Here is a 23,178-nt window from a genome sequence, read left to right on the forward strand (position 1 = left end):
CTGTCTATGGGGATAAGGAACCAGATGCTGATTTCTAAGTAGGACACAGATGATGGAACTGCTGAATTCATTTGAGGAAGAATAGTTAGGCAGGAGGCTGCCTGAGAAGCCTGCCAAAGAGTGGGGACTTTTCCAAACATTATGGCCAAAGAGCCAACCAGCTTCCAGTTGCCGACAACCAACCTCAGACCCCAGACACAAGAGCCTGCTTGGTACTATAGAGAGCAATGGGAAGAACACAGAACTTGGAGCAGATAGAAATGTTTGAGGTCTATGCCATTTACCAGTGCTGTGACCTTAAGCAAGTTTTTTATTAATCATGCTGAGTCTTGGTTTATCTACTTATAAAATGGGATGATTAAGGTCTAGCTCACTGGGTCATTGCGAGGATAAAATAACAATTATAAAGCCCCTGGCATATAACTAGGTTCTAATAAATGTTAAAGCTCTTCCTTACCCCCTGAAGCAAATTGCCAAGAGTATCACCATGATTTCAAACAGACATTTTATAAGTGAAACACTTTTTTTTATCAGGGCCCCCTTCTGAACTCTCCCCAGCTACTGAGGAAGAAGAGTCAAAAAGTGGCCTGGAGGTCATGCCCAATATTTCTGACGTGCTGCTTCGCAAACTGCGGGTCCACAAGTCTCTCCCTGGAAGGTAACATCAGGGCATGGGTTGCACAAGACCCCATATTGGGTGGCCCCTGTGTTTGACTCTAGATAGGACACAGGAGCACTGGACTTGATTTTTGACCCCTGAAGGGTCAAAGTCCAATAGCCCAGGCAGGGCTAATGTACCCAAGATAAAAAGAATAATAAAGGGCCAGGTGAGGTGGTTCCAACTCAAGGAGCAGGTGGAGTTCACAAGAGAGCATCCCTTTGGTGATGCACACCATGCCATCAAGAAAATGAGAAGACAACCCACAGAATGGGAGGAAACGTTTGCAAAGCATGTATATGATAAGGGCCTTGTTTATATGATATATGAAGAACTCTTATAACTCAATAAAAAGACAACATTAAAAAAAATTTTTTATTGACATATAATTGATGCACAATATTATATGTTATAGGTGTACGATATAGTGATTCACAATTTTTAAAGGTTATACTCCATTTATAGTTATAAAATATTGGCTATATTCCCTGTGTTGTACAATACATCCTTATAGCTTATTTTTTACAATAGTTTGAATCTCTTTTTCCCCTGCTCCTATATTGTCCCTTTTCCCTCCCTGCTTCCCTCTCCTCACTGGTAACTACTAGTTTGTTCTCTACATCTATGAGTCTGATTTTTTGGGTTTTTTTTTTTTTGGTTGTATTCACTAGTTTGTTGGATTTTTTAGATTCCACATAAGTGATATCATACAGTATTTGTCTTTCTCTCGGACTTATTTCACTTAGCATAATACCTTCCAAGTCCGTCCATGTTGCTGCAAATGGCAAAATTTCAATTCTTTTTTATGGCTGAGTAGTACTGACAACTAATTTTTTTAAGTGGGTAAAAGATGTGAATAGACATTTCTTCAGAGAATACACATGAGGGGTCAATGAGCACATGAAAGGAGGCTCGGCATCATTAGTCATTAGCAAAATGCAAATTCAAATGGTTTATCATGAATAATAAATGATAAATTCATTAAATGAATGATTTATCATTTATCGTAAGTGATTAAAATGAGATATAATTTTATATCCCTAGATGGTTATAATAAAAAGATGGACAATAACAAATGGTGAGGACGTAGAAGAATTGGAATGCTCAGTTAAATGGTGCAGCCACTTTGGAATAACAGTTCATCAAAAAGTTAAACATACACGTATCGAATGGCCCAGCAATTCCACTCCTAGGTATATAGCAAAGAGAAGTGAAAATATATGCCTACACAAAAACTCACACATGAATGTTCAATAACAAGCATTTTTCATGATAGCTAAAAATGGAAACAAATGCCCATCAACTAATAAATGGATAAACAAAATCTGATCTATCCATAGAGTGGAATACTATTCAGCCCATAAAAATGAAGTACTTATATGTGCTACCAGATGGATGAACCTCAAAAACATTATGCTAAGTTAAAGAAGTCAGTCACGTATTATATAATTCCACTTATATGAAATATCCAGAATAGGGAAATCCATAGAGACAAAGTAGATTAGTGGTTGTCTAGGACTGGAGATGGGGGTTGGGAGAGTGACTGCTAACTGGTATAGGGGTCCTTTTCGGGGAGGATTAAAAAATTCTGAGGTTGACTGTAATGATGGTTGTACAATTCTATGAATATACTAAAAATGACTGAATTGCAAATGTAAGAGAATGAAAAAAAGGAAGGAACAGTAAATGCAAAGGCCCTGGGACCACTATGAGGTAAGAGTGTTTGAAGAGCAGAATGGCCACTGTGGTTGAAGAGTGGGAAGATAGTCTGGTAGGGGCCAGTTCACAGAGATTTTATCCTAAGGCCCATTAAGGCCGTTTGGATTCCGAGACACACAGTGACATACAGAATGGTTTCCTTGTATGTCACCTGGCAGGCCTCTGTCTTTTTGGAGGGTGATGGCTCTGCCCTTCCCTGCCTGTGCCAGTCATGAGGCATAGCTCTCTGCTTCAGGGGCTGACCTTGTCATGTGGCTTCTGTATCTAAACCATACCTCCCTGAGTCCTCAGCGCCTTGTACATTTTTTTTAAATGTGTTCTATAGCAAAAAAGCAGAAAGTGAGTAACGAAGGTAGAAAAATAAGTTTGTTTAATAACTGATGAAAATATGTAATTTTCACTTACCAATAGCCAAACAAAACCAGGAGTCGAAGGCAAGCTCAGTGAGTTCTGATAAATCATTTAAGCAAGATGTGCATGTTCTACATGACAGTTGAGATTGCGTTGGCTGGCCCGCAGAGGAAAGGGCCTGATGGGTGGGATTGCGGCAAGAATTGCAAGCATGGAACCTCTTTGCCCTTGTTTATCTCGTGCTCGGTGCTCTGCTGACTTGATGGCCGCAGGGCCTTGCTGCCTCATCCTAACAGGAAGGTTCTCAGAGTCCCTTGTCGGGGGTGAGAACCAGCCCCGTGCAGAGATTGCTGACCCCTGCCTTTGCTCTCGGGATCCTTCCACACCCGTCAAAGGGAGGAAGCCGTGTTTCCTGAAAACCTTATCGATGGCACGCTGTGTTGCCAAGTCCTGTGACGCCAGTGGGACTCCTCCCGGTGCCCCCACCCCAGCACAGGAAAGGGCCCATGCATTATTTGCGTTGTCCGGGTTTCAGAGGGGCTGGCTTTACTTGACAGCCAGAGCCACAGCAGGGTGAGTGTGCAGAGTGGAGATGCTTGCTGTGGGAACCACACCCTCTGCGCCAGCGAGGACTTTCTTGCCCGATCTCTGATTCCAGCCATCAGAGGAGGTTCTTGCTGTGGAGAAGACCTCTGGCCACTCTTCCCTACCATGTATTCTCTGGCTCACATGCACACTTGTCACAGCCCTCAGAGGCAGGAGGAGGGTCAGGCTTTGCAGACCTGGAGAGCCCCAGAAAAATGATAATAGCTGTTCAGATGTATACAACTTGCAAAGTATATAGCTTGTATATTCTTTTATTAAGTCCTCACAACACACCTGTGAGTTAGTCATAATAACAGCATCTCCTGAGTGCCCACTAAGTGTGGATGTCATATGTATATACACATATGTATGCAAACGTATATACACATGTACACATGTATACACATATATATATACACATAAACATATGTGGATATCATGTATGTGAATATAGACACACATATATGTGCATTTATACATACATATATGTATTCCTTATAAGACTCCTGCAATTATTCCCATTTTACAGATGAGCAAACTTAGATTAAATAACTCATTCAAGGTCACAGGGAGTAGAGGCACTGGTGGAACACTGACCCCAGGACCTAATATTTTCCACCACACTTCCTCTGCAGGAGTCACTATCTGGGTGAATATCTCATGGGTTACAGAACTCATGCAAAGGGTACCCTGCATCTTTTCCATCTCGCTAGCCCTGCTTACTCCAATTCCTGGAAACACCTGGTCTGCTTGTTGTTCAGAGACATCTTTTGGTTTATTTCATAGTTTGGATAAAGTTCATTTGCGTATCTTTTCTTTTTCACAGTGCCCCTCCACTCACTGAAAAGGAAGTTGAGGTAAGTAACTCCAGTGTTTTATGAAATTGAGTGCTTGGGTTTGAGTGGGTTTATTCAAAACATTCCCTTCTCCAGCCACTGCTCCTGACATTTTTACACAAAAATGAGAATGAGATGCTGTGGGGGGGCTATGGGCATCAAGACCAGCCCTATTGAACCACCGAGCCCCCCACGACCACTCCAGTTAATGGAAGATTTTGACAAATTTGATCAGGGATGAGAAGGTAGTTGGAAGTTCCACAGTTCTTCAAAGATGGTTTGTTTTCTTTAAAAGTATGACTTAGATATATAAAGTCAGCTGGGAGGCTGCAGAATTGAATCAAATTTATTTCAAAATTATTAAAAGATGGTCAGATTTCACATTTCAAACTTTGGTCTGGAGGAAGAAGTTGCTTTCCTTCTGAGGGTTTCAGACATAAGGAAGCCAGCTCAGCCGAGGCAGGAGGCTGTGCTGTCAGATCTCCCACCTTCCCTGATTCCCCCGTGACTCCCCTCTGAGCCTCCTTGTCTCTGTGGAGATGCTGTCCCAGTGGGGATGGTGAGTGAGCCAAGAGGAATTTGTCTGCGTTTCATTCTGGTGAAGGCATAGATGGACAAAGAGAACGCATTGGTTGTGAGACAGTGAGGACCTCCAACACCAGCAGTAGTTTGTTTCCATGACAGTTATGTTGGCATTGATAGAAGGAAGGGAGCAAGAACATAGATGATTCCAGAATCCTTTCACTTCATGTTGGAAGAATAGAAGGTTTTACAGTCTTACAGCGTGGTTTACCCTTGACAACAAGAAAATGAACATACCCTTTCTGAGACCCAGTGGACCACATAAGCAAAGGCAGATGGATGAAATATCTCACACAGATAGTAACAGTTACCTGGCACACAGACGTGGCGCTTACGGTCCACGACACATGCATATCCATCCTTTCAGCTGACCCTCCCATCAGCTCTGAGAAACAGGTAAGGCAAAAAGCAGAACAGAGGAGGAAACTAAGGGATTAAGTAACTCATCTGAGATCCCAGACCCAGTCCTTAGCAGAACCAGCATTTGGAGCCAAGTGTTCTGATTAAATTCAGGGCTCTTTATATCACCTTTCCATTAAGGGGGTAACCCAGATATAGAGAACTAAACGTTAAGCATTATTGATAAACTTGACTGAGGCTTGGGCAGGACAGAAAATCCCCACCCACCGACGTCGGTGGAGATGGCTGTGGGCCGTTTGGTTAAGGGTGCGCTCCTGATTTCAGGTGTGTGCTAACACGATCTGTGCTCAGCATGGTTCGGGGAGCACAGGCTTTGCAATCAGATAGTCTGAGGCTGAACCCTGGCTCTGCTACTCCCTTGTGACACCTTAAACAAGTTAATGACCTCTCTGGTGTTGGTCTCTTTACCCATAAAGTGGATATAACGGTTCCTGTGTCAGAGGATTGTTGAGGGATTAAACAAGCTAAGGTGCGTGAAACTCCTGGAGGGCTGGTGTATAGCAGTTGCTCAATATGGAGTAGTTTTCAATGTTGCCCTCATTGTCTTCATCAAGCAGTTCAGGGTCTTTGGTTCTCCATCTGGAGATGCCACGGCCCACCATAGGCCATGTTACATGAACTTCAAATGCTCAGGCAGATCAGCTCACCCTAAGGGTATAAATCTGCTACCACTTGACACAGACAACACAAGTGAAAGCTGTAAAAATGAAGGCCATTGCTTCCTTCCTGTGTAGAGCCCATCTGTCTATTTCTCCTCCCCAGTAGTTTCCTATTAGACCAGGAATTCTATGTCTGATCAACACAACCTTTCAAAGTTCATTCATGCAGGCTGCATTTTTGGCATGGAATTTTTTCCAGAAAGCTTCTCCTAACAGAATCATACCTGGCTTTATTTAATCTCTTGGCAGCTTCTAAAAGCTGCTTTCAACATAGGATTTGGAATACTCAGGTAAGATGCTGGTTGAGGTTTGCTTTGAGTTAACAGACTTACATCTCAAGTGGGGTTTCTTTAAATACAGTGGTTTCATGTGAAACCTCCAAAACCCACGTGGCATAAATCCTAGTGTGAATCCAAACTGCTTACCCAGTCAGCTGTGTTGGCCTGAGTTTATCTAAACCCAGATACAGGATGTTATTTTCTTGACATTCAGGAAAAAGCAAAGTGTTATTCTCTTATTATTTTTCAGTAAAATGTGTTTGGTCTTCTAGTCCTGGGAAAGACCTAGTGTGGACCTCAATTTACCATTTCACCATCTTTTGTGTAGTTTACTTCGTGAAGAGAGAGTTTCACTTGCTCTTGGCTTTGGGGGCTGGTTCCAGAATGTAAAATGCTTGAGTGAAAAATCCACGAGCAGCGTTGCTCCCTGTAGTAACTCCTCCTAGCACCTCTCCCACACTCTTGTTCCCAACAGAACGTGTTTGTACAACTGTCCTTGGCCTTTAGAAATGACAGCTACACCCTGGAATCTAGAATTAACCAGGCGGAAAGGGAACGTAACCTGACAGAGGAGAACACAGAGAAGGAACTGGAAAACTTCAAAGCTTCCATTACGGTAATTGCGGAGCCTGATGGGGAAATTCTTGCAGGAGAGACTATCCCCAAGGGCTCTGCCGGGTGTCCTGCTTTTCTCAGTCACCAAGTAGCGTTTCCTGATATGAGAAATGGGACCAAGGCCCTGAGCCAGGCAGCTGGGAGGAGCTGAGGTAGAGGTTCTGAAGGCTTGGTTACCTCAGGGCTGTAGTTGAGGCCTCTGAGCCCTTGGCAGCTTCTCAGGAGGGGGTCAGGTGACCTGGGATGGCAAAGGGAGCACCTTGGGGACCAGAGACCCAGATGTGATTCCCTTCATTCAGGCCAGCCAGGTGTAGAGTGTCCATATTGGGCTTTTCCAATCCCAGAAGCCGTCGTAGCCCGGGCCCTGCAGAGGCCCCTCCTCTCGGCCCGGATGGGGCCATGGCTTGTCTTGTGACAGCCCAAAGCAAGTCTTGGTCTGCAAGGACCCCAGGTGATGTTCCTTCTTCCTCCTCAGTCCTCAGCTTCACTCTGGCACCACTGTGAGCACCGGGAGACCTACCAGAAGCTGCTAGAGGACATTGCTGTCCTGCACCGCCTGGCTGCCCGCCTCTCCAGCCGAGCCGAGATGGTGGGCGCCGTCCGCCAGGTGAGCTCTGCTCCGCCCGCAGTAGCTGGAGCAGGACTGGAAACAGTGACAACTACAGATACCACTTATTGATGGATTCCTCTGTGCCAGACATCCTACGTCCATAATTGTGGTCATTTCAGTGTATTTTTGGTGGACCACTCCATTCTCGAGGTGCTCCCCGGAAAAAGCTTTCTGTGGACACCTACATTTGGGAGCTGCTGAGTACTACCTTCCTCTCTTGGAGATTTCTAATGCATGTTGGATAATCAAGGCTTCGAGAAGTCCTATAATGAAAAAGCCTGTTTCACATTAACTACGTATTTCTCAAATGTTGTTCCCACAAAATACCTATTCAGCTCCCGTGGAACTAGTATTTGGCAAAGCATGCTTTAGGAAAAACTGCTTTGTTTCATTAATCCTCCCAACAACTCTGTAAAGTAAATTATCTTATCCCCCGATGAAGACATGAAGTCTCAGAAAGGTAATAGCACTAGTGAGGGGCAAAGCTGGGATGCAAGCCCAAGTCTGGCTCCCTTGCAGCCACTTGGAAGTCCTGAGGCACACAGGGTGCTGCCCCAATCCAGTATGGTGTTGTGGGGTCAGGCGGCCTGAGTTCTCATCCTGGCTCCACCAGGATTCACTGTGTGACCTCAGGCCTCTGTGCTCCAGCTTTTCTAACCACAAAATGCAGATGCTGGCTGACAGCATCTGCCATACAGGGCGCTATGACACTTGTAAAGCACCTTGATGTCATTATCACTGTTGCTGTTACTGTGGACACGTGTCCTGCTGCATGGATTGCATGACAGGGATGTTCCTGGGGCCCACCCCTGGGTGGTTCTCATAGAATGAAGGAAGGACAAGCCACGGGGCTGTCCCACCCATGTTCTTCCAGGGAAAGGGCACCTAACTCAGCAGCAACACCCAGGAAGCCACTCCAGCTGGGAGGAGCCACAAAGGGAGAGCTTTAGGGAAGTGGCTGGTCTCAGCTCAGGGCTGCAAGGACTTTGTCTAGGGACAGTCACTGAGCATGTCCCTGTGTGGACAGGCAGGCTGTGGGCAAGGCTCTCTGAGGGATCCATGGAGTGTGAGCAGAGACGACGCCTCCTTGTTTTGCACAGCCCTCGCGAATGTGTTTCTCAGCCCGTGCAACACCCACTCCAGCCTTCACCTTTCTCCAAGTGGCTTCCGTGTCTCAGTCCTCACCATCCTCTCTGGTTCCACTGGACTGGTTCAGGCACTCGTCCTCTCTTCCCTTGTTCTCACTGCCACCAGTCTCACACCCTTCAGTCCTGTCTCAACTAGTGACCTGATTATGTCTGTCACTCCCTTACTTTAAGACATTCGATGGCTGCCCTCTTCCTTCAGAATAAGTCCAAATTCCTTAGTCTAGCATGCAAGGTCCTTCACAACCCAGCCCAAACTCATCTTTTCTTCTCGTAAACAAACCCAACCATTTGCTGATTCCTACATGAATAGTATGATCTGTGCTTTCCTGGCTTTCCAGACAGTTCTGGTATATCCCTGTTGCCCCAGCCTAATTCTTGATGGCACCCCTTTTACTCTCCAAAGGATCCTGCCTGGAGCGGAAGTCCTCACCTCAATACAAGCCCTGTGATGTCCTGCCTCTGGACCTTGGCTCTTGGAGTTCCCTGGCTGAATGCTCTTTGTCCCTCCTGCCATGGCTGCATGTCCAGATGCTGCCCACACTCTACAGCACTTTGCCCCGTCTCATGAAGCCTCCCCCAACCCATGCTCTCCAAGCAGAGACGACTCTGCCCGCCCTCATCTCCTGAGGCTTTGTGGCTGGGCTTGTTCTTATTTCCCTTGAGCGCAGGTGCCCGAGCCCCCGTCTCAGCTCACATCCCAGACAGCAGACTCTTAGAGGGCAGAGTCACGTCCCTGTATCCTTTGGAGTCCCCCAGCCCGGAGCCTGGCTCAGAGCAAACAGTGCTGATGAGGTTTTCGTCCAAACACCCCATGTGCTCTCACTCTCTGTCCCTGCAGGAAAAGCGCATGTCGAAAGCAACAGAAGTGATGATGCAGTATGTGGAGAACCTGAAGAGGACATATGAGAAGGACCACGCAGAGCTCATGGAGTTTAAAAAACTTGCAAATCAGAACTCAAGCCGCAGCTGTGGCCCCTCTGGTAAGGAACTGCCTCCCCACCCCCACCCCCGCCGCCTTGGCCCTGTGATATTGGGTCCCTGATGGATCCAGGCTAGGATCATACCTACAGGGCAGCCCCAGGGCCTGTGTTAGGGTGAGCAAGGCTCGCTGCCCAGCTCAATGGCGACCACAGGGGCCTCGCAGTCACTGCTCCTGTGAGCTTGCGGGCCTGGAACCAGAAAGTGTGAATGGCCCCCAAGCCACTCCTGATAAAAGCAACCAGAGAAGCTGATCGCTGATGCAAAGCCTATAGGCTGCAAGAATTCAGCCTCTTTTGTGAGAGTGACAACCCCAGACCTTACAGCCTTTGAGCTTTGGGGTCCCCCCTTCGGGTAGCACATGCTAAGGAATTTGCACTTCATCCTGGAAAACATTGGGGATCCAGCCAAAGGTTTTAATCAGGGAAATGTCATGATCATATATAACTTAGAAGATTCCCTCTGGCAATGGTGTGGCAGTTACATTACTGGGGTAAAGCCAGAGACAGGGAAACCCACGAAGTGGCTATTACAATAGTCCGGGTGAGGGATGGAATCTGGGCAGAGCGGTTGGAGGGAGAGCCTGGCTAAAGGAGACACTACTGAGATAACCAGCAGACTCACAGGCAAGACAAATGCTTTAAAGACATCATCTTTTCTAAAAAGGTTCTACACGGATTGCTATAGAAGCACAGAGGAAGGGCCACCTGATTCCACTTAATACTGAGTTGTGGTGTTTGGGGGTTTTGTTTTTGTTTTTTATTGAAGTATAGTTGATTCACAGTGTGTGTTAATTACTGCAGTACAGCAGAGTGACTCAGTTACACACATATATATACATTCTTTCCATATTCTTTTCCATGATGGTTTATCACAGGATATTGAATATAGTTCCCTGTGCTCTACAGTAGGAGAGTTGCAGTGTTTTAAAGTAAAAATAGGAGTTCTCCAGGCTAGAGGGGGAAATACACCCACACGACGAAACAGTCTGATGTGGTTGGGGTGCTGGAGTGTGACAATGACAGGTTGAAAGTAAGACTTGTTAGACCAGGGCCACATGCCAGGCCCTGCGAACAATCTGGGTTTTTGTCCTCCAGGCAATGAGGAGACACTGCTGAGTTTACACCAGCTGCCATAGTCAGATTTTATTTTTAGAAGATTGCTCTGACTTCAGAGTGGACAATGCATTAGGAAAGCGTGGACATTGAGGGATGGAGAGATGAGTTAGGAGGCTTTGCCGCAGTCCGGGAGAAGGAGGACGGCTTTGGACCAGGATCTTTCCTTGGGAGTGGCCAGTGTCTGGGCTCTGGCTGAGGGTGGTGTTAGCAGGAGAAAACAGACCTTTCAGTAACAGGAATCCCTGTGGAATGCAAACATCCGTGTTACCAAGAGCAGAAGGAGGGAAAGTACAGAAAGTATAACAGATGGAGAAACCTTTATAAACAGGAGGTTTCACAAGTTTCCTGGGGAATATCAGTGATGCTTCCCAGAGTCCGAAGGCAGCGTACACATGCTCCAGACCGTCTGCTTTGGATCTTGGCAGCAAGGCTTCTGACCCACATGCATCTGGGCCTCTAACACACCTCCCTCTGTCAGTGTTGGAAGTTGGAGAAGCTGCCACCGAAGAAACCCTGCAAGGTGCAGGGTCTCCTGCAAACCACCTTACCCGCGAGTTATGGAATGAGCACAGTTGCCCGTGAGTCTCATCTGTTCATTCTACAGACATTTATCGAGCACCTCTGGTGTGCCCACATGATACTGGAATAGAGAGGTGAAGGGTACCCAGCCCCTGCCCCAAAGGAGTTCCCAACCTGTGGTGAGAGCAGGGCAGTGTAAGCAGTGCTGTGACAGAAGTAAGCAGACTTTATGGGGCGCACAGGGTAGTCCCACGTTCAGGCTGGGGGCATGAGCAAGGCCCTGCCACAAGACGGGAGCTGGTAGCTGAGTGTTGAATGGTGAGTGAGTAGTTTTCACACATCTGTTCCCACTCCACTGTTTTTCCAAACTACACCTCAGCCTGGGCTGGTGCAGAGGGGCCAGATGTGCCTGTTAGATACTCTGTGACCATTCCCTGATGGTGCTTGTACTTTAAGCTTTTATATGACTTTGTCATATATGCAGTCTTTGTCTGTGCCTGACACTCTGAAGACTACAGTGAAAGAGAAATATCTCTGATTTCAAGAAAGGTGATACATGTTCCAAAGAAAAAAGTAACATCTCTTTTTTTTTTTCTTGAGTATGAAACATGCTGATTGCCTGCCTTTTGGATTATTTCCTTAAGGTAGATTTCCAGAAGTGTAAATACTAGCTCAGGGGAAAGGAATATTTATAAGGCTCTTAAATTATTTCCAAATAACCCATTGATATTTCCATTTAATGGATAACAGTAATTCTCAATTCATTGTGCCATGGACATTCTTGGCTTTTCTTTTAAAAAATATTTTTGATGTTGATGGGTCGATATTGTATCTCTTCCCATTGTTTTAATTTGTATTTCTTGACCTTTTCAAATGTTTATTGGACATTTGTACCTCTACTTGTGTAAACTCTCTAATTCTTTGCCCACTTGTGAGATAGGCATTTTATTAATTGTATGAACTCTTCATATACAAAGAATATTTTCTGGTTCTGTTATTTTGGCTGACTGGAAAACTTGAAATCCTTTGACTACAAATAGTTAGAAATTTCTGCTGGATAAGTGAAGCAAACATTAGTCTAAAAGAATAGCTGAATCCACAAGAAAAGAAATTGAAATACTCAGATACAAGAAAAGAAAAGAGAACTGAAACCAAGCTGAGCCTGCAGCTTCCTTGGGGATAAGAGGCAGCCTCAGCTATCTGAGCTCTGGGCTTTTGCATTCGCATGCAATCTGAGATGAGGCCTCAGATACCCAAGGCAGAGAGCTGACTCTGAGCCTCCCATAGAAAGTTTAGACTTTCCAAGGACTGCATCTTTGGAACAATCACCAAGTCACAATGGAACAAAGTGGAGAAGTTTGTCTGTTTCATCCTGGGCACTAGTAAGAAAAAACACTTTCTCCTTCCTCATAGGAAAAGTGCATGGCCATAAAAGTACATGCCATAACAGAAGTGATGATGCAATATGCAGAGATTCTGAAAAGAACATCACAGTGGTGCTGCTAGGAACACTGTTGGAAACAATCATAAACCACTCTGTAGAGACACACCCTGTGCCCAGCTTTACTTAGAGGAGACAAAGTATCCTCTAAGTAAAGCTTCACAGAAGATGAGTTTACAATATAGAATTATAAAATAAGAAAACAATCTACCATAAGCAAGAATCATCAGACATCCAAACAACTGGATTATATGCTAAAGATAGCAGATAATAAAACACTAAGTTTTTTAAAGATATGTGTAAAATTATTGGAGGCCTAAAAGAACAAATCAGAAATATGAAAATAAAAGAATAAGGAAGAGACTATTTCTGATAATGCCATTTCCTTGGTAAAACAAGAAAATTCTTATTTGTCATAGAAACCTGGAAGACATGCTACCTTTTGTGATGACAAAAAATAAATAAATAAATAAAATAAAATAAAATAAAAGAATACAATTATCAAAAAAAGAGAATAAAATAGAATCCTAGAAATGAGGAATAGAGGCATGGAAATTAAAAACTCAGTTGCTTAGGAGTGGTAGTTATTATTGTTGAAGCCATTCCTCAATATTCAGATCTCCTCCTTCTGGGGACACTTCTCCATCCCCTTGAAGTTAGGTGAGGCCATGTGATTTGGCGCTAAATGTCAGTGGAAGGACGTGTCACATTTGAGCTGAGGTCCATAAGAACTTGTGTGCCATTTGCCCTATGTTTCTTCCTCTGCACATGACAGCCATCACTGCTCCAGAATAGTAGAAGCTCCATCAGCCTGAGTCTTGAGTGAGGAAATGCAGAGCAGAGCCTGCTGCCAACTCATAAGCAAATGGACATGTAGCAAAAGCAAGAAAAAAAATCTTAGTTTTTATAACCCACTAAGGCTTTGAGGTTTTTTATTATTGTAGCATAGTCTAGCTTATCCTGATTGGTACAACATTTACATCAGATTAGGAACAGTCGAGGAAAAAATTTGTTAACCAGAAGACAGATTTGAAGAAGTCACCCAAAATGCGGTTCAGAGGGATAAATTAATTTAAAATATGGAAGAGATGTTATATGTGGCATGGGATACAGAATGGGAAATTTTGAAATACATTTATTAGGAGATCCATAAGGAGAGAATGAGGGAGAGAAAATATTCAAAGGAATGTCCCAGGATCTGAGAATTTTCCAGAACTAAAGAAAGATGTGAATCCTTGCATTTAGAAAGTACAGAGACTTCAAAGTAAAAGAAATAAAAACACATCAGAGAGAAACTTTAGAACCCCGAGGACAAAATGAAGTTCTTAAATGTAACCAGAAAGAGAAGACAGATTATTCACAAAGGAATGGCAATTTCCAAGACCAATAATAGTACCAGAAGACAAAGAAGTAAAGTGTTCAAAGAGCTGAGAGAAAATAACTGTCAACCTAGAGATAATACTACCAACTAAACTATCATGCAAGCTTGAGGGCTATGTAAAGACATTTTATGACAAGAACTGAGAGTTTCCTCTCACAGATCCTTGCCAAAAGAACAACTAAAGGATGTACTTAGGGTAAAATAAAATTGAGATCAAAAGAAAATCGGATTCAAGAAGGGGTGATGATCAAAGACATTTGTAAACATGCGGGTAAATCTAAATCAGCATTTACTGTGTAAAGCAACAATCATCGTAACCTGGGATTACAAAAACAAAGTGAAATAAAAATACTGAAAAACAATATAATTAAAGTTCAAAGCAGTGATCATTGTTTTCAGGTTAATTCACGAAAAGAATAGAGATCTTGATTCATTTAAAATCTAAAGTCATGTAACATGACAACTAAAATATATAAATTCCAAACCAATTTGGGGCGAGGGGTAGTTAGGAAAAATTCAATTAACGAAGCAAGGTAAATAGAAAATACAAAATAAGATGGTAGAGATATGTCAATCGCAAGAAATATAAACAGTTTAGACTTGTTGGTTGGTAGAAAAGCCCAGATTAGATTAAGAAAAACTGTTAGTTGTGTGCTTTTCAAGAAACACAACTAAAATACATGAATATGAGGGTTAGACAGCTATACAGACTAGATGGTATTGGTCAAACTGAATTGGGCTGTCAAAAACCTTTCTCTAAAAAAAGAAAACAAAACAAAAAAAAACCACCTTTCTCTACAAGTATTGGTGTTTTCTAGTGGTAGTATTCTCCATGTGTGGTGCTAAATATTTCACATGAATTTTATTACTTAATATATGTACTTAGGAGAAGAAAATCCAGGGGTGCTGATTTCTTTTGTTCTGAATTATTTTGCAGATGACATATTGAAGTTACTGTTGTCAACAAGTTTCCATTTTTTATTGACACCACACCTTCCTTGCTCATAATTTCTGTGACTGTACATTCCTTGAATGAGCAAGAAATGACCCAATAAGCTCTGGTATTGCTATGAGAAGTCTTCACACACTCTCCATGGCATAACCCAGAGACCGTGCAGTGGTGTCAGGTGGAGACCAGAGGTGCAAGACTGGGGCTTCGTGTAGTGTCCAGAGGAGTTAGGGTGAAGGTTCTGCCCCCCAAAAGCCCCACTCTGCAGATGATTGTCTCAAAAGGTCAAGTGTCAAAGTCAGTGACCTTGGCACCTAGTCCCTTGGAACATCCATCCCTTGAGGGTCAGTTCTGGCCTATAGATACTTTGGGTTAGTTTCTGCTGTCTGCTTCCTGCTGGAGCCTAGTCTGAAAACTAACCGGGTTCTTCTCTGTTCTGTCCTACTGCAGAAGACGGGGTCCCTCGCACAGCGCGGTCCATGTCCCTCTCGCTGGGAAAGGTATGCATGTTCAAGGTATACCAGGGAGAGAAAGATGGAAGTTTCCACAGTCAGCCAGGAAATCATTCATTCTTGGATCCATTGGTGCACACGAACCTCTGGCAGAGTCTCTCATTCAGCTTCCCACACTTACTAGCTCTTCCTCCAACCGTCCCTTGCGCACAGCTTCCCAGAGCACCATCTCTTTAATGAACATGAAATGATGCACAGACTTTGGTATTGCCATAGGTAGTTTTCACACGCTATCCAGGGTTTCTTACACTGTCCAATGACTGGGGCTCATTTCTGTTCCATCGCTTCAGGATCTGATAAATTAAAGTTAGAGAAATCATTCCTCCCTAATAAAAAATTGTTAATTTTGGCCACTTTCTCCACACCAACCCCTACCACCATCACTACCCTATAAGCCAGGATATCCAGTGAATACAGCATTAGCAGGCATTTCTCAGGCCTTTCGGACCTTTGGGTGCTGCTCCCTCCATGACAGTGGGTCTGATCCCTCCTCTTCCCACAGAACGTGCCCCGCCGGAGGGTCAGCGTTGCCGTGGTGCCCAAGTTTAATATCCTGAACCTGCCTGGCCAGTCACCCAGCTCATCCCCCATCCCCTCCTTACCAGCTCTGGTGAGTATAATGTTGCTTGCCTCCCAGGCCTCAGGCTCACAGCTACTGGGTGACCTGGATGGGGAAAGGTCAATGAAGAGAGGAAATGCCCAGCACAGATTCTGAGCTATGGGTGCAGAAACTTCAGTATAGACCAGGCCCCACATCTTGTACTGCCCTTGAGAAGAAGACTCAGTATCCTTGAGCAAGATGCTGGCAGGTCAGAGAGTGTTTCTTGCAAAGCAGATCTCTTTTCATGCTTAAACCAGAACCCTCCTCTCTGCAGTGTGTTTAAGCAGCTGAAGGTTGCACTGTGGAATAAGTGGTAAGCTAAGCTTTGAATGCAAGGTGCTCTGATTCCAGAGCCTGAGTTCTTAAACCCAATGTTACCTGCTTTGATTCATTACAGCGTTGTTCACAACATTGAAAAATTGGAAATGAGCAGAGTTTCCATTAATAAGAGGTTGGCTTAATACATTATGAATAGCCCAATAAGGGGTTGCTATGCAGCTGCTAAATATAATGATTAAAATGTAAATTTTTATTTATTGGCATGAAAAAAGTCCATAATTTATTATTAGCAAAAAGCAAAACCCAATATATACAATGTAACTTTGCTTTGTAGTTTAAGAAAAAAGAGTGTTTTTCTATGTGTAGACAGAGAATTCTGACAGAATGCATGTAAAACTACTAATAATTGTTACCTCTGGGCAGTAGTAAAATCACAGGTGATTTTACTTTTGTTGGTGCCTTTTTATATTTCTAGAGTAAGAATGTATTACTTATAATCAGAAAAAAAAAACACTTCAGTTTTTTTTTTAAACACTGTTCCTATAAATAGAATATTTTCTAGATCTAAGAACTTTGTGAATCTAGTTAATCCTACCTAAAACTCTTTAATTATTTCTCCAGTTGTTTCTCTATGCCCTGTCCATGACCAGCACTATTCTATAAGAACCAATCTGACTGTGTAAGCAATAAAAGAGCTTCAATTCAAGCTCTACTGTAGTGCTAGTAGGTAGCAATAACTCACACTTCTTTCACCTCTTCCTGCCTTGAAGATGTCAGTCATCTATGAAATCAACATAAACTCCCAAATCACTCAGCCAAAAAAAGCAATCTGAAAAAAATTGTTTTGAAAAGGAGCTTCAGGAGAGCTAAGCAGTGTGTTTTAACAGGGACTATTTCCCATACTATACTAAAGGCATAATGTGGTTTACAAATATATATTCCTTTAGACTAGCGGCTGGCAATCAGGGCTAGCCATTAAAATCACACAGGCTTCTTCTCAAACAGTCAATGCCTAGGCCCCACTCCAAGATTCTGGATTGGATCAGTACTTTAAAAAAAATCTCCCCCAGGTGATTCTAACATGCAGGCATTGTTGAGAGCCATTGCTTAAACCACATCCATTGCAATGAAACAATGCAGTAATCCTGGGGAATTTTATTATAAAGAAATTTCTGATGCCTTGAGCTTTTAGTAATGGCAGGAATCTCCTGAGAGTTGTGCTTGGGACTGTATCTCCAGGGCAGTGATGGGCTTTCATGAATCCATCCCAGGGACCTTGGGGCCTGCATTTGGTAGGAGGTCCCCTGGTATTTAGTCCAAGTCTGTAAACAGGGGACAGAGAGAAACTGAAGGCTCCCCTCCAGAATGGAGGCTTGAGATGTAAACTCTTCTCTTCACTCAAGGAAACTTGGAAGAGAAGAAGGAAAATGTGCATGTTGCCTGTGCCCCAGAGGGACAGAACACCTAGGAAAGGAGGACAGAGAAAGCCAGAGGAAGGGCCAATGCCTGGGCTCAGATGCAGATTAGAAAGCCTGGGGAGGGGCAAGGGGAAAGAGGAACATCAGCAGCCCCTTCCCAGCATCATCAGAGACCTGTCAGCCGAGGCTTCTTCCTTCCAGGCTGATCCTCAATTCTCTGTTTCCTGTTTTCCATTCAGTCGGAATCACCCAATGGGAAAGGCAATCCACCTGTCACCTCAGCACTGCCTGCACTTTTGGAAAAGTAAGTATGTCCATTTTCCTCCTCACTTTGGGGCTATCTGAGGAAATTTTCCCCAAATCACCTTTCCTCCCATCCTCACTCCCAAAATGTGATGGAAAGCAAGTGAGGCTCTAGGGGAGATGAATGGGACTCTGAGACTGACAAAGATTTCAGACACAGTTTGCAAAATTCCTGGACCAGGAAGGTGCTGTGGCTGAGTCCAAGTGTGCCTCAATCCCAGAAGAGCCCAGAGGGGACAGATGCCTTCTTTATTCGTTGGGATCCTTTGGGCTACAGATACAAGAAAGCCCCCAACCAAAGGGGCTTAAATAGTAGGTCCACAGATGAAGCCTTTCCAGATGTGGTACAGCAAGGCCTCTACAGTTTCCTTGTCTCTGCCAACTTTGTATGTTGACTTCATCAGCAGGTTTGTGGCAAATGGTTTCTCATTCCAGGTATTTCATCCAGACATGACAACATCTAGAGGAAGAAAGGGACCATCTCTTCCCATGTTTCTTTCTTAAGAATGAACTCAGAAACTTTTTTTCAGTCTTCCTTCTTATTTTGTTAGCAAATTTGGAACATGGTCCCTTTCTAAACCAGTTACAGGCTTTAGGAAGGAGATTGTCATCATGGGCTTAAACAGTGCCCTAGAGATAAGAGGAGAGCATCGGCTTCCCATGGAGCAAAATGACTGCATGAAGAACAGTAAATTCATGAGCAAGACCGTGTTGCTTTTAGGAAGCAGGAGGGAAAGTGAGAATTTGGCAACAAACACTGTCTGCTACGCCTAACTTTTCTAGGCACCTATGCAATTTGCAGGTCTTTTCATCCTCAGCCAAAGCAAGGCAGGCTATTTCTACATACTCAGAGGAGTTTATAACTTGCTTTTCCAATTCTATCACTTGCTTGCTGGAAAACATCTGGATCACAGCTGCCACCTCTCAGAACTTTCCCCGTGTGTGTTTCCTCATTTGGTAGAACATACACCTCTATTCTTCCTTCATTTTTCATTGCTGTTAGAATAGTTTTGCTTGACCTGGCAAGGAATGTCTGTCTTGAGCCCCTTTTTTAGTACAGACAAGCTCCCAGCTCCCCCACCCCCAGATTCAGCCTGTTTTCCTCACCTCTCAGTATATGCAACCACCAATCTATCGCTCAGTGTCTCTCCCCCCATTAATCTTGAAGTTTGGCAATTCCTCACTTTGCCACCTCACCCCGAGAAAGCTTACAGGCCCTTCATGTTATGTAGGGTATTTTTGTTTATTTCTTAGTTTCCTTGTTTTCTTGATCACTACAGGGACATTGTAAAGGGGTGACAAACTAACAACCATATGGAAGTAACTGAGGCTACCGAATCTTACCAAGTCCCTAGAGTCGTAGTGTCTAGTCCATGGTCTCTGAATCTCTCCAGAAATGGTCATCTGATGCCCTGAGTGAGAAGCACACTGAAATTATCCTTTCCCGCCCTGCCTTTGGACACACCACCCACTTTTTCCTAACAAGGCTCCATTCCCAACTGTCAACCGGCAAAGCAAGTCAAGGCAGAAGATCTGTGTCCCCTCTCTCCCCAGTAGACTTTCATGATGGGGCAGGGCCTGGACTCTGTAGAACAAAGGCTCAGGCCAGCCGAGAGCGTCCATCTGAGGGAGTGGATGGAACCTGAACTATCCGTGGTAGGAGGTACGAAACTGGGGACAGCAGGCAGCAGCCCTGAATCAGGAGTGGCCGTGAATGAGGGTCCGTGGTGGCAGCACCATTCCAGTGGTTTAGAACCAGGAGAGAGAGGCACAGAGTGAGGATTGAGGCAAGTCAAGCCCCCAAGAAGCTGTCCGCTGCTCATTCTTATGGGCTATTCAAAGAGACCACCATGATACGTTACCCATGCTATGGCTGACTTGCCTGTTGGGAATACACCTAGCCTATAAAGATGGCTGCAAAAAGGGGCGGGGATATTCAAAGGAGGAGGGATTCGGACTAACAACAACCTCCCCCTCTGGATCTCTAAAAGATGCTAAGTAATTTTCATCTAAATTTATGGAACTGAAAATATCTCATAGCTTGCCAAGAGGCTGACAATGAGACAACCTGTGAGTGAAAATGAATTCGTGTCTTCCGTTCTAACAGAAATACAGGTGATTATAGCCACCTTTTCCACACTGTTAAAGAGAAACAATGCATTATGAGTGAATACGCATTGCTTTCTAGATCATTGTATTTAAATGGTCTCACATTTCCCTAAGCATACAGTGACTAAGCAGGAAGGGAACTGGCTAAGCACATGAAAGATGAGAAGATCATATTGTCTGTGGATAGTTTACAAGTAAATACCTAACCGGCAGACTGCACTCCCGATATGACGAGAGAATTCTGAACCTTGTTCTTGCAAGTCACTTCATAGTAACCTGTTCTTCACTCAACAAGGGTCTATGAACCTGCAGACTTAGAGAAAAATATACAGAATGATATTTAAAATTAGTATTAAAGATTAAACAAGGCTCCAGAACAGTTTCTTAAGTAGAAAAAGCTATTTATTCATCGTCTTTCATTCTCTCATTCCTTCAACAATTAATAACCAAGAACCAGGCACCTAGAATGCACTCAAGGAGCTCACAGTATAAGGGGAAAGACGGATGGGAAAGAGCCTATTGTAATACAATGTGACGGGTGATATCAGAAGGAAGCACAGGTTACTGATGGAACAACACGCAGGAAAATCAGCACTCTACCCAGTTTTGGTGTGGGGGGTGGGGGAGGGAGGCTTAGAAAACATTTCCTTTAGGAATATACTTTATTTTTTATTTGTTTATTTATTTGTTGGCTACATTAGGTCTTCCTTGCTGCACACAGGCTTTCTCTAGTAGTGGTGAGTGGGGGCTACTCTTTGTTGTGGTGTGCAGGCTTCTTATTGTGGTGGCTTCTCTTGTTGTGGAGCACAGGCTCTAGGCACACCGGCTTCAGTAGTTGTGGCACATGGGCTCAGTAGTTGTGGTTCACGGGCTCTAGAGTGCAGGCTCAGTAGTTGTGGAGCACAGGCTTAGTTGCTCCATGGCATGTGGGATCATCCTGGACCAGGGATTGAACCCATGTCCCCTGCATTAGCAGGTGGATTCTTAACCACTGAGCACCAGGGAAGTCCCAGAATTTACTTTAAAAGTGAAATATGAAGGGACTTCCTAGGTGGCACAGTGGGTAAGAATCCACCTGCCAATGCAGGGGACATGGGTTCGAGCCCTGCCCCAGGAAGATACCACATGCCATGGAGCAGCTAAGCCTGTGTGCCACAACTATTGAGCCTGCGCTCTAGAGCCCATAAGCCACAACTGTTGAGCCCATGTGCTGCAACTACTGAAGCCCATGCACCTAGAGCCTATGCTCTGCAACAAGAAAAGCCACCACAATGAGAAGCCCACGCACCACAACGAAGAGTAGCCCCGCTCGCAGCAACTAGAGAAAGCCAGTGTGCAGCAACAAAGAGCCAACACAACCAATAAAATTAATTAATTAATTTTTTAAAAAGTGAAACATGAAGGTTACATAGTTAACCAGGTGATAGGAGGTTAACAACATTCCAGGCTCTAAGGCAAGAAAGCATGGAGTAGTAAAGGAACACTATGATGATTTATTACATGCTGACTATACTTAGTATTTATTACATGCTTACTTTTTGCCAAATGCTGTTCTAACTGCTTTACATTAATGATCTCATTTAATCCTTACAATGATACCATGAGGTAGGTATACAATTAATATCTTTATTTTATATATGAGGAAACCAAAACTCAGTGAAATCACCACTTGCCTGAGGTCACACTGCAAGTAGAGAGCAGAACTCATGCGTTTCACCTCTTAGTAGACCCTCAACTGAAGAACAGAAAGAAGCTCAGTGTAACTAGTGAGAAGTGAATGGATTTAAGAGCAGTTTCTGAAAAAGCTCCTGTGCACTATTGGAAAAGAACCTACTGACTGCCTGGGCGTGGAGCGGAGGCAGAGTGGATGGGAGCAGAGGGAGTACGCAGAGCCGCTCAGTGAGGGGTTAGCGCCACCGCAGGTGTGGATGGTGCGCAGGGCTGGCTTCATAGGCGGGCCATTATACTGCTGTGTTAGAGAGCACATTCTCACTATAATCTGTAAGATAACCATTTTCTACAATTTTTAAACAGTCAAGATAAATTGCTTAAAGATTTTATATGATATTAAATATATACAGTAAACAACTCCCCTTTGCTGATAGTATTCTGGAATGGATTAGCCCTCAATCAACTAGTAGTGGACCTGAGGAACCTGGGATTGAGTAACAGAGACTAAGGAGGCTATTGTAGTTCAGGTCCCCTGGGCTGGGCTTGTCTGAGGGAGCCTTGGCAGTGGGGTTGGCAGTGGGGGAAGCTGAGCCTGAGAAGGTAAGATCTGTCCATTGGAAACGTTTGGAGTCAGTTTCAAATATTGTTGACCATGTGGAAAAAATAGACTCTACTATATCTGCAGGTCAAACAACACATTTTGATTAAATAGCCTGAGAGCTGAGTGCAATGACAAATGTTTTTGACCCAGTGGACATGAAAAAACAGTGAGCCTCATTCTAATTAATCATGCAAAAGAAGAAAGCATGCAAGATTATGGGCTAGGAATAGATGCCAAGATCCATGAGTGTCTGGCCCAGAAGCCCTTAGGTGGGCACAAGCTGTGCTCAACTCCAAGTTTATAGGCATGCGTAGGGATTCCTTCAGCTCAGCCCAAACACTGAGTTCTCAGGAAACAGTCATTTACATAGAGGACCTGCCCATTTTGTAAGATTAACCAGTACCGATGAGATGAGCCACAGTGAAATCAATACAACTCAGCAAACAATTAAAGGCACTTACTATGTGCCAAGCACCATTCAAAGTGAAACACAATCTGTCTCCCTGCAATTGCAGTCACGTGGAGGGATGGACATGTGTATAAAACATAAAAGTGCCCTAGCTCCGGGTGATGCTGTAAAAGAGGTGCGATGAGGGTATAAAGGAAGGGAGAGACCAACTTTAACCAGAGGGTGTGAGACAGAGGAAAACATTAGCAGCAGTTCCACAAGGGAAAAGGTATTTGAACAGTCTTTAAAATGCATAGGGAGAAAATTCCAGAGAGTTGGAGAAGATATTTAAGGAACAATAAGCTCAGTCTAGGGGTCAGGAAATAACAGTAAACATTTTACACCCTACCATATTTCATAAAAGAATTGCTTTCCCTGCCCTTGGCTGT

General features: G+C 44.0%; 1 protein-coding gene across 7 annotated transcripts in view; it reads left to right on the top strand.

The window, feature by feature from the left end:
- The window catches only part of IRAG1 (inositol 1,4,5-triphosphate receptor associated 1), a 120,843-nt gene that overhangs the window by 81,944 nt on the left and 15,721 nt on the right, over positions 1 to 23,178 (top strand). For all 7 annotated transcript variants that reach the window (XM_057750589.1, XM_057750591.1, XM_057750590.1 and 4 more), the window contains 8 exons: positions 535 to 658; positions 4,140 to 4,170; positions 6,564 to 6,704; positions 7,179 to 7,310; positions 9,300 to 9,441; positions 15,298 to 15,347; positions 15,862 to 15,969; positions 17,897 to 17,961. In XM_057750589.1, coding sequence (XP_057606572.1) covers positions 535 to 658; positions 4,140 to 4,170; positions 6,564 to 6,704; positions 7,179 to 7,310; positions 9,300 to 9,441; positions 15,298 to 15,347; positions 15,862 to 15,969; positions 17,897 to 17,961 — 793 coding nt within the window. The remainder of the gene's footprint in view (positions 1 to 534; positions 659 to 4,139; positions 4,171 to 6,563; positions 6,705 to 7,178; positions 7,311 to 9,299; positions 9,442 to 15,297; positions 15,348 to 15,861; positions 15,970 to 17,896; positions 17,962 to 23,178) is intronic.

Source organism: Hippopotamus amphibius, chromosome 9 (genome assembly GCF_030028045.1).
Source record: "Hippopotamus amphibius kiboko isolate mHipAmp2 chromosome 9, mHipAmp2.hap2, whole genome shotgun sequence".
NCBI classification, from domain to species: Eukaryota; Metazoa; Chordata; class Mammalia; order Artiodactyla; family Hippopotamidae; genus Hippopotamus; species Hippopotamus amphibius.